At 31.8% G+C, this 13,544-nt stretch overlaps 1 protein-coding gene across 4 annotated transcripts in view; it reads left to right on the top strand.

Moving 5' to 3' along the window:
* The window catches only part of LOC115877355 (protein dachsous), a 569,521-nt gene that overhangs the window by 452,956 nt on the left and 103,021 nt on the right, over positions 1-13,544 (top strand). Inside the window, exon 1 of one of the 4 annotated variants that reach the window (XM_030893499.1) lies at positions 738-819. The exons of the other annotated variants lie outside the window; for them this stretch is intronic. Coding sequence (XP_030749359.1) covers positions 817-819 — 3 coding nt within the window. The 5' untranslated portion in view covers positions 738-816. Of the gene's footprint in view, positions 1-737; positions 820-13,544 lie in introns of those variants that run through there. 4 annotated transcript variants of the gene reach the window in all.

Genomic DNA, 13,544 nt, shown 5'->3' with positions numbered 1-13,544 from the left:
ATATAAATATATATACGCGAAATTCGAAAATATAGCCAAGTATTATCTATTTGGATGTAACATATGGGTAGACAATGACCTAACCTTTAAAAACTGCTGGCGGAGCGATACCATATCTGGTGTAATAGGCAATATCAGATCTACTGATGAGTAAAATTATGTTTTGTTTGCGCTTCCAAAGTTAACTATTTTCAAGATTTTTTTTTGCTGGAAATAGTTATATCTAAAATTATGTATTATAGAAAAAAATATAGTTAGTACAGATATATAAATAAATATACCTCAAGACTCAGTCTTGATCATCTGCTGATGGCAGACATGGTTAGCGAAACGTGGTCCAGTGTAAAATTAAAAGTGTTTTGGTGTATTGTACTGATTTAGTGTTTTATTTTGCTGTGTAACACCAAAGGTTCCAACCCCCAGCTGTAATTATTTCTTCTATTATATTAACAACACAATAATAAAATGATTCAAAATATTTAAGGGAGTTTTAATAAAAGCTTTTAGTGTTTATCTGCTAACTCAACAGTAACGATTCAAACAGCATAAAGTTTTTTGAAAAAAATTATTAATCTGAGTATTATATTCATGATACACATTATTTTCATATAACACCGTACGCCCATGCCTATTTTATGAATGAAATTGGGCGTGTTTTGTTTACAACTGCGTTCCCCTGCCGATACCCCGTAGCTACAGATCCGTTGGTCACACTTATACGTGAAACGTGTGCTATCGGTTTACATTCACCGTTCGGATAGATATGTGATAAAACCGCACCTACTCCAACACTACTTGTGTCACAATGCAGTGCCAATGGTAATTTTGAATTATAGTGTACTAGAACTTTAGATGAAGTTAACTCATTTTTAGTAAATTGAAAAATATCTTCACATTTGTTGTTCCATTTCCATAAAACATTTTTACGTAATAAATTATATAATATATTTAATTTACTGCTTAAATTTGGAATAAATTTTCCGTAATAGTTTACCATGCCTAGAAATGATTTTAATTCCGTTTTATCTTGGGGACTTTTCATTTCAACAATTGCTTTAATTTTTTCGGATGATGGATGAATACCTTCAGCGTCAATAATATGCCCTAAATAGCAAATAGATTTCTGAAAAAATTGACATTTAGATAAATTAACTTTTAATCCACATTCTTTAATTTTATTAAAAACATTACGTAAACGCACTAAATGTTCACTGTCATTTTTTTCTGTATCTAAAATATCGTCCATAAAAACTGAAACTCCTTCTAATTTACAAAAAAGTGTGTCCATTATTTTCTGAAAAATACTTGGACTAGACGCAATACCATACGGCAATCTATTAAAAATAAATAAACCTTTAGATGTGTTAATTGTGCAAATTTTCTTTGATATTTCGTCTAACTCAATTTGTAAATATGCTTCTGAAAAATCAATTTTGCTAAACAATTTTCCGCCATTTAAATTTGCAAATATATTTTCAATTTTCGGAAGAGGGTATTGATTTATTAATAATTTTTGATTAACAGAAACTCTAAAATCTCCACAGATTCTTATATCACCGTTTTTCTTTACTACTGGTACTATCGGACTAGCCCATTCGCTATAATCGATAGGAGAAATGACACCTTTGTCTGTCATTGTTTTTAAAGTATGTTCAACTTTACTCTTTAAATTAATAGGCAAAGGTCTAGCTTTACAGAAAACTGGTGTTACGTTTGGCTTAAGATGTAAAACTGCTTTAAAAAGATTAAATTTACCAGGAAATCTAAGGTCAAATATTTCCTTAAATTCCTTAGTTAATGAATTTATTTCTAGATTGTTATCGCAATGTAAAATACTTTTTACAAGAACATCATTGTATATATTAATTTTTAATCTTGATAGCCAAGTTCGTCCTACAAGTGTTGGTACATTACTGGGTACAATAAAAAGTTCTAAATAAGCCTTATTATTATTATAAATAACATTAACCTTTATGTAACCTATAACTTTTATATTATTTCCAGTAAAGGATGATAGTTTTATATCAGAAAATAATATTGGAATATGAGAAAAATATTTTTTATATAAATCATTCGATATTAAAGATACAGCAGATCCAGTATCCACCTCCATAGATAAATTTATACTTTCAATTTTAACTTGAATTAAAATAGGATTACTATATTTATTAATTGAATTAATATTAGTATGGCATAATTTTAAATAAGTATCCGAATCAGAATCAATTTCATTTAAATTTTGCACATTTGACTCAATAATATTAACATTTTTGGAATTTTTGTTTTTAAAATTGAACTTACAGACATACTTCAAATGCCCCTTTTTTCCACAACGCACACATGTTGCATTTTTATAAAAACAGTCAGATACTCGATTTTTCCTGCCACACACTGTACACTCCCTGTAGCCTTGAGATGTTGATGCAGATTGATTTCCCGGTTTTCTTCTAACAACTCCGCCGTCTGCAGTACTTCTAACGGATGTTCCATGGAAACTTCCAGTTGATGGATGCTGTCTATTCGTATTGAACAATTTATGGATGGATTGTCCGGCGTCCACAAAAGAAACATGTTTTTCTGCCGCTTCAAAGTCTTTTGCCAATGAAAATGCCTTGTTATATGTAAAATTTTTCTCTGAAAATAGCCTCTGTTTGATATTTTCATTTTGAAGTCCAGAAACAAACTGATCACGTAGATTCTCGTCCAGTTGTGCTCCAAAACCACATGTTTTTGCAAAATGTTTGAGAGATGCCATAAATGCAGCTAGTGTTTCTCCCTTTTCTTGGCGTCTTTGCCGAAACTTATGCCGTTCTGCTATAATTGATATTTCAGGCTGCAAATGTTCAGTCATAATCTTGACTAAGTCATTATAACTCTTATTTTCTGGATTACACAAATCAATCATTAATTCGTAGGTCTCGTCACCAACTATGGTCAATAACGTTGCCACTTTCAATTCTTCTCCAATTTTATTCACTTTCAAATTATTAATTATAATTTTTTTTCCAGTTACAGTTATAATATTTTTTCCATAATTATAATAATTTTTCCAGTTTTTCGTGCCCGGTTGGAATTCACTTATTTTTCCAATCGACATTTTGAATTTATTAATATTAACTGTATTATGTCACTATTAGAACAATTATTAAATTTTATTAAATTTTGCGTGAGTTTAATCTCGTCGCCACTTGTGATAATTTAGTATTTAATATTTGAAATAAAACTATTTAGTTGAGTGTTCCAAATTTTGTTTTTATATTACATAATTTGTTTTTTTGTAAATAATCTTTGTATATAAATTTTGTATAAAAATAATAATTAAAAATTTGTTAAATATTTAAATGTATAATAACTTATAATTATTACGTACATATATATATATATATATATATATATATATATATATATATATATATATATATATATATATATATATATATATATATATATATATATATATATATATATATATATATATATATATATATATATATATATATATATATATATATATATATATATATGTATAAGGAGGAAATGTAATAAATGTATGAAATTGCTATTATTTAATTAGATATTCAAATATTTTAATAGTTTGTAAATGATGTAAGTAATGTATATTTATACATATATGTGGAATGTAATACTTAATTTAGTATACATCATGTTATTTTATGAACCTTATATTTAATACATAGAATAAAAATCAGTGTAATTTGGAACACTCAACTAAATAGTTTTATTTCAAATATTAAATACTAAATTATCACAAAGAGATGACACGATACAAGTGTAGTTGAACCCAGTATACTTGGATGCTGCCATATAACTCTGTACCTACAATAATGCTGCGCGCATCGCTGATTGTATATTATTGATTATTTTATCCAAGTCGAGTTGGAAGGATTTTTACCCCAAAGTAAGTAAGCTGGTCGCCAACTTACTTGTAGGATACGACGCCTTCCAACTAGACTTTGATAGAACAGATGATACGATACATACAGCTTAAATTGATACTCGCGCGAACAATCATACTTATATACGCTTATGTAACACTTATACATACACTTGTACATGTATATTTACGTGACAGCTTCTTTTTAACTTGGTACAAGTATACTTGGACCTTGTCAACCCGCTTTAACAGCAATGTTATAGTATTTCCCAAAAGAAAGATATATAAAAAGATGTACAGGGTGGCCCATTTTGGTTGAAATCATACGGTATTTCCGTTATTAGTGAAGATAGAACGGTGAGGTTTGCACAAACCTGTCCCACTTTTTTGTCAAACGGAAGATGCCGCATACAAAATTTTCATAGCTCTCTTCGTTTCTGAGCTACAGGGTCTTTTTGAAAATTTTGCAATTTGGGACACCCCCTGTATCTCTGTTATTGTTAAAGGTATCAAGAAGGTGAAAACTGTTTATTGTAGAACTTTTTACGTAGAATACAGTGGCGTAGCCTGTTATTCTACGAAAAGAATATTTTTAAAGATATGAACTAAAGTTATGTTTTCTTAAATGGAGCACCCTGTATATTTATAAATTATATGATCCGGCTTGCCATAAGCTTCTGAAAAATATATATCACTCTATATTTATTTTCACTATTTACTGCAATATTTAAAAGTTTTCATAAAAAGATCATATTTATTAGTAGGCCATGATTGACAATAAAAGAAACTAAAGAATTATTAAAAGTATACTGCTATCTGTCTCTTTTTTATTTTCGGAGCTACCGCTATTTGTAAATCTTGGAAGTTATCGTACCGGAACTTCTAGATATTCCTTTAGCTAATTTACGTGAAATATACTTTCAGCAAAATGGAGCACCCTCACAACTTTGAAAATATTAGAATTTTGTTATTTTATTATTTCTCAATTCTTGGCCTCCTTGATTCCCAGATTAGTCCATTCTCGATTTCTGGGTTTGGAAATTATTGTAATATGAAATATATCGTGGCAACTACAACAATGTCGAACACCTGGAAAATGTTTACCATAGCATACCTAGTGTACCAAAATTAATAATGCAAGCTTTTAGATATTTGCAAACCCATCCCGTTATAATAATATATTCCTTTTAAAGAATATGTTCCGAGATTCAGTGGTAACAGTTCAAAAGTAAAATATATCAATCCCAAATAAAATTTTAATATGTCAATGACCATTTTAGTAAATACCATTTTGATTTTTTTGATATTTATTACGGCCGCGGCCTACTAATAAGAAAATGATATATTTTAAATATTGAAGTAAATATTGAAAATAAATATAGAGTGATATATATTTTTGAGAAGCTTATGGCAAGCCACATCATATAATTTATAAATATACAGGGTGTTCCATTTAAGAAAACTTCAGTTCATATCTTTAAAAATATTCTTTTCGTAGAATAACAGGTTACGCCACTGTATTCTACGTAAAAAGTTCTACAATATGCAGTTTTCACCTTCTTGATACCTTTAACAATAACAGAGATACAGGGGGTGTCCCAAATTGCAAAATTTTCAAAAAGACCGTGTAGCTCAGAAACGAAGAGGGCTATGAAAATTTTGTTAACAGCATCTTCCGTTTGACGAAAATGTGAGATAGGTCTGTGCAAACCGCATCCTTCTATCTTTACTAATAACGGAGATACCGTATGATTTCAACCAAAATGCTTGTACACAAATATGCTTTATTTACCATGCTGGCAATTCTAATTTTTGGGTCGTTATTTACATGTGTGGAAGTAAATCGCATAGGAATCTTATTAAGTCGGAGTGAGAGAAATGCGACAGTGTGCTGTTGCGGTATTGCCACATTTATCCGGTACGCCTTTCCCTATAAAGTAAAGTATAGTCACGATCGCAAACCGCTTATTTTTAGAAGACTTTTTTTTTCGAAAAGATAACTAGGTTGATTCATTAGATATGTTTCTGAGCATCAGAGATGGAATTATAATTATATCGTTAAGGTGTCTATTTTTTTATAACAAGAAAACGTCAGTAATTGCGATAATTTAAAAACTCCAATTTTTAACACATAACACGCCATGACTCAAGAATACCAAGAACTCTTTTTTTTTATTTTGAAGTTCGGATTTTTTAAAAGATGTTTATATAAGAAAAATTCCAGAGGCTTTTTTTCAATTCAAAAACTTTAAAAAACCCATCAATTTACTTTTAGTGCATAGCAATTTTCAGCAATCCGTGTAACTTTTTTTTTTATAAAGAATTTGACATACTGTCTGCGAAGAAAATGTAGCAAAAATATTAAGGAAGTTTTTGAAAAAACTAGAGTCAATTGTTTCTAATGAATTTCGATATCGATTTTTGAATTCAGAGGTCTTATAGGGCAACCAACCACTGTCGAACATCAACTTAATTCCTCTTATTTTTACCAAAAGTGCAAGTGTTTCTATCAACCCTTCTTTCTGAACTGGCATTATTACCTACACCCATTCCTAGAATTTTAAGTACTGATTGAGTCGACCTCAAACATGTTCGGTCATTTCCTCTTTCACCAGAAATTACTACAACTCTTTATTTTTAAATGGTACTCTCTCATTTTTCTGTGTCTTCTCTGGCAGCATCTTTCCATTTTTACTCTACGACTATTATTACTATGTATTACCATCTACACTTTCCCAATGCACTACTTATAACTACAATTAGGTATCAGAATCTTTATCAGACTTACTTCACATATTTGTCTATTGGCTTTTATACTTAATATTAGATACTATATTTCTTATAATCTTTTCAGAAACTAAAAGAAAAAAAATTACTTGGAAAGAAACAAACATGTACTGTAGGTAATAGGTATATATTGAAGAAAAAGTATATATATATATAAGCTACTGTAACATTTGAATAATGAATTTTAGTATGTTAAATGAGGAAACTTAAAATTAAATTAAATTTGTTTTTTATACAAATATTTCTTCGGCGAATCGTCATCGGAGTCTTATATTCCAGTTTAAACACCGCAGGCGGTATACCTCGTAATAACTCTAATAAACAGTCTATTACGGGGCTACGGAGATCACAGTTTTAGATCACAGTTTTTTTTACATTATATATATATATATATATATATATATATATATATATATATATATATATATATATATATATATATATATATATATATATATATTGGTCTAGAACGTCTTGCGACGTTGTCTGATGCCTAACTTCCACGTCTTCCGATCGTTCCATTGTCCCTCGTTTAGGTTTCTGGTACTCATTGCTCTTGTGACACCCTCCTTCCAAGTCTTCTTAGGTCTTCCACGTTTTCTTCGATGTTGGGGTATCCATTGCATAATTTGTTTTGGAAGTCGGGTGTCATCCATCCTCTGGACATGTCCGTACCACATAAGTTGTTGGCGTTCGATGTCGGTTGCCAAAGATCCCTCTATTCCTATTCTCTGTCGGATTTCTTCGTTTCGGACTCTATCTCTTCGGGAAATACCTAAGATTCTTCTATAGGCATCCATTTCTACCGCTTCCAGTTTTCTTCGGTTGGCTTCCGTTATTCGCCAAGTCTCTGCACCATATAGTAGACTGCTCTTTACCAGGGTCTCGTATATATTGATCTTCCGTTTTTTCCCTATTTCATTACTCCAAAATACTCCATTCAGACAGCCAATTGTTCTTCTAGCTTGTGATATTCGTTTTTTAATTTCTTTATCATCTTTAGCTGTTGTATCGAATATCACTCCTAGGTAGGTGTAGTCATTGCATGCTTCTATCTCTTCATTTTCTCGTTAGATACGCTAGATAATTCTGCACCAATAGGTAGATATTTAGTTTTCCGTGTGTTTATTTCCAAACCCCATAGTTGATATTTCTCTTGTAGTTTTCTTGTCATGTACTCTAAATCATCTTTATCGTTGGCCATCTCCCAGATTAATGCGCATTCCAGTACATTTTCTCTTCCATTGTCTCAAGGCCTTTGCTACATATATTTTAAATAATGTGGGAGAAACACAGCATCCTTGTCGTAGACCTTTATTGACAAAGAATTTTTCAGATAATGTGTTGCCTATTTTGATTTGTGATGTTGAATCTTCGTACAAGTTTTTCAGAGCTCTAATTAAGGTTAATCTAGTTAATGTTGGTGTTCTGTAGTACTTTGAATAGTCTGTTAACTGGAACGGTATCATATGCTTTGGGAAGGTCAATAAACATGAGGTGTGTCTCCTGATCAATACTACTTTTTTTCTCTATTAGTTGTTTCAGACAGAAAATATTATCGGTACAGGTTCTCCCAGTCCGAAAACCAGATTGTTCCTCCTCTTCTTGTTGTTGGTATTCCTGTTCTATTAAATCTCTAAGGATTCGTCCGTATAATCGACTTAGGGTACCTGTTACTGATATACCTCTATAGTTAGAGCACACTTGTTTATTTCCCTTTTTGTGGATTGAGGATATATAGGCGATTTTCCACTCTGTTGGTATTGGGGTGCCGTTTAAGAATCTATTTATACACCAGGTTAAGGCTTTAAATAGTCTTTCTGTTCCACATTTCAACAATTCACCTGGAATATTCTCCGGTCCCGGGGCTCTGTTATTTTTCAGTGCTGCCACTGCCTTTTTCATTTGCGGTATGTCGATGTTAATAACTTCTTCGGAAATATTTATTTCTGTGGGTGATATTGTGGCGTATTCCTGCCTAATTTTCTGTTAGGAGTTCTTCATAGTATTCCTTCCATTTGTTCATTGGTATTAATTGTAGCTTGGCCGTTTGTTTTTCTGAAGTTTTGACTTTGTTTATGAACTTTCATGACTCGGCACACTTCCTTCCTCCCAAATAGGTATTTATTTCTTTACACTTCTTATCCCATATTTCTCGTTTTGCAGTTCTTATTTTTTGTCTTGTTCTTTTAACTTCTAGATATGTGTCTCTATCTTGTTGTTGTTTACTACTCAACCATTTTTTGTACGCGTTTTTCTTTTCCTTAATTAAGCAATCTATTTCTTCATTCCACCATATGTTGTTACTTTTAACCTGGGCTCTTAATCCAAGAGCTTCTTCCGCTGCACTGTGAACACTGCTTATAATATTTGCGTATATTTCTTCAACGCTGTTGCTCTGAGTTATACTTATCAGTTTTTCATCCAATCTTTTATGGTAAAGTTGTCTGATACTCTCAGTTATTAGGCTATCCTATCCTTTTTACATTGTACCTTCTTTAAACCAGTACAGTTCTTCTACAGCTGTTGGAGGCATTTTAAATTTCAAAGTACGTTTGTATAGTGATTTAACCGTTTACATTGCGTACAATGGGCTGTTTCCTTTGAAATGATTACCTAATAAAAATAATTATTACCCTCTACCTCTAGAAAGGCTTTGATTTTGGCCTTTAGAAAGTCTCCATATGCTTGAAAACAGTTTATCATCTAACAGTTCCCATTATGAAAAATGTCAAAAATCTACATCTAAGTAAATTGTCTAAATTGTTTTAGAAGTGATTTGATATAAAAATAACATAAAAATACGAAGTTTTGGATAGCAATCAGTCTCCAATATCCAATATCATGTAGACGCTAAAACTAAACATTCTAACCTACAAAAATCCATATTATTTTCTCACAAGGCTACTGTATTTAATTTTTTTAGCCGACCATACCGACAGGTATATGGTAGGCTATTAAGATCGGCAAAAAAGTTTTTTTTTTAATTTCACTCAAAATGAGTTAATTGGGTCATAAATGACCTAAATACAAAATATTTTCATGGTGTCTGTCTGTCTGTCTATCTGTCTGTGTCTGTCCGTCTGTCCGTCTGTCCGTCTGTGTGTCCGTCTGTAACACGATAACTTAAAAACCGCTAAACCGATTTTAACCAAATTTGGCACAAAAATACTGTGGCACCCGAGAATCTGGCCATTAGTTTTTGATGGGGGTGGGGGGTTGGTAAGGGGGTATGGGAGGGGGTTAAACATTTTTAAAAATCGTAACTCCAAAATTACAGTAGCTAGCGAAACGCGGTTTTCAATTTAAGATTAGGAATAATATTTGCAACAAAATTTGTAATAACATCAAAATCAGTCAAAGTCGCAGTTTTTGAGATAAAAAAAATATCAAGTATGGGCGGCTATACGTGCCTCCCGGCGCCAATTTTAAAATAAAAATTTCAACCATTGTATTTTAAAGTCTAATTGATCAATGTTCAGAGCTATGAATAGAAATTGTTTCTTAAAATTTTTGTTTCTACCTATGCAATTCAATTTCAGCCCTGAACATGGTCTGCAATTCTTATCTTTGAAGTCATTAATTATTGATAGGTTTAGTGTGAGTAGGTATAAAGTCTAGTAGTTTATCTCAGAAACCAAAGGCCAAGAAAAATCGTCGGAAATTATTTTCAGCCAACTACAACACAAAGTAATATTTAGAATGTCTCTTCACCTGCTTATTTTTGAGAAAATCCTGTTTTTTGATTCGATGTCACAGATCCATATTTATATATCATCATCATCACTAGATATTCTTTCAATCTTTTTAACATCAACATCTTTTAAAATACGCACGGCCATTTATTATTTTCTATACTAAACGATAATGTACAGTATTTTACCGACACTCTGTATATTACGCCCATAGAAATTGTCTGGTTTCCGTAAAGTTGTTACAGTGCAATATAAATTCGCAAGCATGTAGCAATTTCAGACTATATAAGTTTATGTTGTACGACAGCAATCAATTGATTGGCTGCCTTCTACTTCCTCAAGATAATGCACTAAGTCACACGTTTTATAGTAGTGCCTCTGACATGCCGTTCAAATACTTTTTAGGTAACCGTTTAAGAGATATTTTAATGTCCTTTTAGATAATACGTTTATTGTACCATACTGATTAAAAACATGTATAATTTCAGTGTTTTCATTTTTAAGGCAATACTGTAACATAAATAAGTCTCTATATTAATTAAATTAACGGTTCATTTAATTTGTTTGAAAATTTAAGCAATTGGTTGACTGCTAAATAAATTTATATGACTATCAATGATTCTGTAATGTAAAAATTCTGTGTGTTTTTGTTATGTTAATAAAACGACAAATAAATATGTTAATTAAATAAATGGAAGTTTTTCTACATATAAATGTCATATTAATTTAACACTTCCATCACTCTACAGCTTAAACTAAGGATACTAAGAGATAATATTAATAATAATTCGTGGTTATTTATAAGCTAATTTGATAGATTTTAGACATGCTAATTTTTGGTTTATTATGCTCTAATAGAATGTCCCGAGGAATGTCCTTAAATTTGAGTAAAACATACAGTAATTTAATAAAGACTAAATGTAGTTTATAATGTTTAAACCTTTGTGGCGCTTTCAAAAATGCATTTTTGTAAAATACCACGGTGTATAATACGCAAAAATTAAGTATACGTAACTGTATAAAAGTTAAGAGACATTCTGTGATATTCAGTTCTTGGATTATGGACTCGTTGGTTCGCCGGGCAGTCCAGGGAATTCTGAGGATTCGTCGCCAGCAGTACATCTCAGTTGCGTGAATTTTTTTCATTTCTGATTGTCTCATCGTCCAAAACTCGGGGCCATACATTAATATAGGAAATATTAGGCAGTGAACAAGCCTCTTATTTAAGTGTTTTGATACGCTTTTGTCTCGCCATATCTTTGAGAGCCACCCTTGTCATTTCATATCTCCTATCTTTCTTATTTTCCCTTCTAACGATCCTGTGTTATTTATCAGTGATCCAAGATGTATATACTGACTGACAACCTCAAAACGACCAATGCTCACAACATCAGGTTTGTTGTTATTTTGCCTGTGATTAAAAAAAGTAACGAAATTAGTAAAATAACTAATTTCGAAATTTATTACTGATTTATTCGTCTTAATATTGTAAATATTTGCGTTAACTTTATTTTTTATAATACACAAGTATTAATTGTACAAAAGCCATTTACATACTGGCAACCCGCTAAACAAACATGAATTAGTGCCGCTCGCCTCAATAACGCAGAGATCGAACAGGCGAAAAGCAAAGAAAGACAAAAACATCGTCGATGGCAAATATACTCCCTTTAATTATAGTATAATGCTGTTCGGCTATAAATCATTTGAAAGAATGTTCTGATAAATGAAAGCCGGTTGCGGCCCGGTCGTCAACTAGTAGAGATACGATTACAAATTGAAAAAAGCCACTCGCCGCGCGTAGACAAAAAGTTGCATAGGCTCTATATTATGTTGGCGAGTGTATAAAATAAAGCAGTACCACTTTAGATTAAAGTTCTTGCTTTATTACTCATAAAGGCGGTTTCGTTTTTATGTCTCCGGTGCGACAACTTTGATATCTCTGAAATTTGATGCCGAAAATTATATTTAATTTGATGTTTCCTTCGGAAACTAACGTCAAATCAAATTATATTTTTAAGAATAGAGACGATCTCTTATTTTTTTGCGTTAAATTTACGGTTAGTGTTTCTTTACAAGTAGTAAACAATGGTGAATTAAGAAATAAAAATTTTTCATGTTACTACACTGGCTTATTTAACAAAAATTTTTTTTTTTCAATTTTTCATTAAACAAAGTTATATGACATTGAAATTTTTAAACTGATCCGTTAGGCGCGAAAATGACATCAGCGCTTTAACCGTCTTTGTGACGTCACAGGGAGCGCATTGTATTTATTTATTTTTTTTTCTCCTTTGTCCTCCGCTTTGGTGTGGTAGTCTGCGGTTGTACTTCCGTATTATTTTCTTTTATATTTTCGCAGATTCCTTGTTATAAAGGAAGAGGTGCACAGCAACCCGGTTTTTTAGTTTCTTACTTGGATGATATTCATTTTTTTTTCATTTTTCATTTTTCAATTTTTCTTGTTGTATTTTTCGACTGCTTTATTTTTCTTAAGGCGCTTATAAGCCCAAAGGTATTGTCGAGAGTTGTCTGGAAATGCTTGGCTGAACTGGGAGCTCTGGCAGAAAGGAACAGGATTAAATTATTCTAGGTATCGGGCCACAATGGCATTCATGTCAACGAAAAAGCCGATGTACTACAAGGAACATCGAAATCCTATTTAGGTCCAGAGCCAGTACTGGGATTATCCAAATGTAGGGTGCATTAAATCTCTGGATCAAAGAATAGCAGAATGTTTACCGGTGAAACATTCAGGGACACATGCACAGCAAGATATTCATCCAAGGTCCTAATTAAACTACAAAGGAACTATTTTTTAGCAGGAATAAAGTGCGGATAACAACAGATCTCGTGACAGGACATATGGCTGTCAAGTGCTATCTGAACAAACTCAACCTGTATTAAAGAAGTCTTTGCTGCAGATTTTGCTATAAAGATCCTGAAATGACGGAGCATATAACATACTCTGGATCGCAAGCGAAACTTCCTCTTTGGCAAAATCAAGGCTAGAACCGAAGAAACTATGCTTCCATCCTACCAAGGACCTGCGCAGATTGGTACAGTGTACAGGGATAGGAGATTGCGTGCAGATATATAAGAGGCCATACACAATAAGCCTTACAGATCGCAGTGTCTCCTACACAGGACTTATATTTAGATAAAAT

The sequence above is a fragment of the Sitophilus oryzae genome, unplaced genomic scaffold (assembly GCF_002938485.1).
Source record: "Sitophilus oryzae breed Bouriz unplaced genomic scaffold, Soryzae_2.0 scaffold_1447_pilon_pilon, whole genome shotgun sequence".
Lineage (NCBI taxonomy): Eukaryota > Metazoa > Arthropoda > Insecta > Coleoptera > Curculionidae > Sitophilus > Sitophilus oryzae.
The sequence above is the reverse complement of the archived record's forward strand: the minus strand, read 5'-3'. Positions and strand labels throughout refer to the sequence as shown.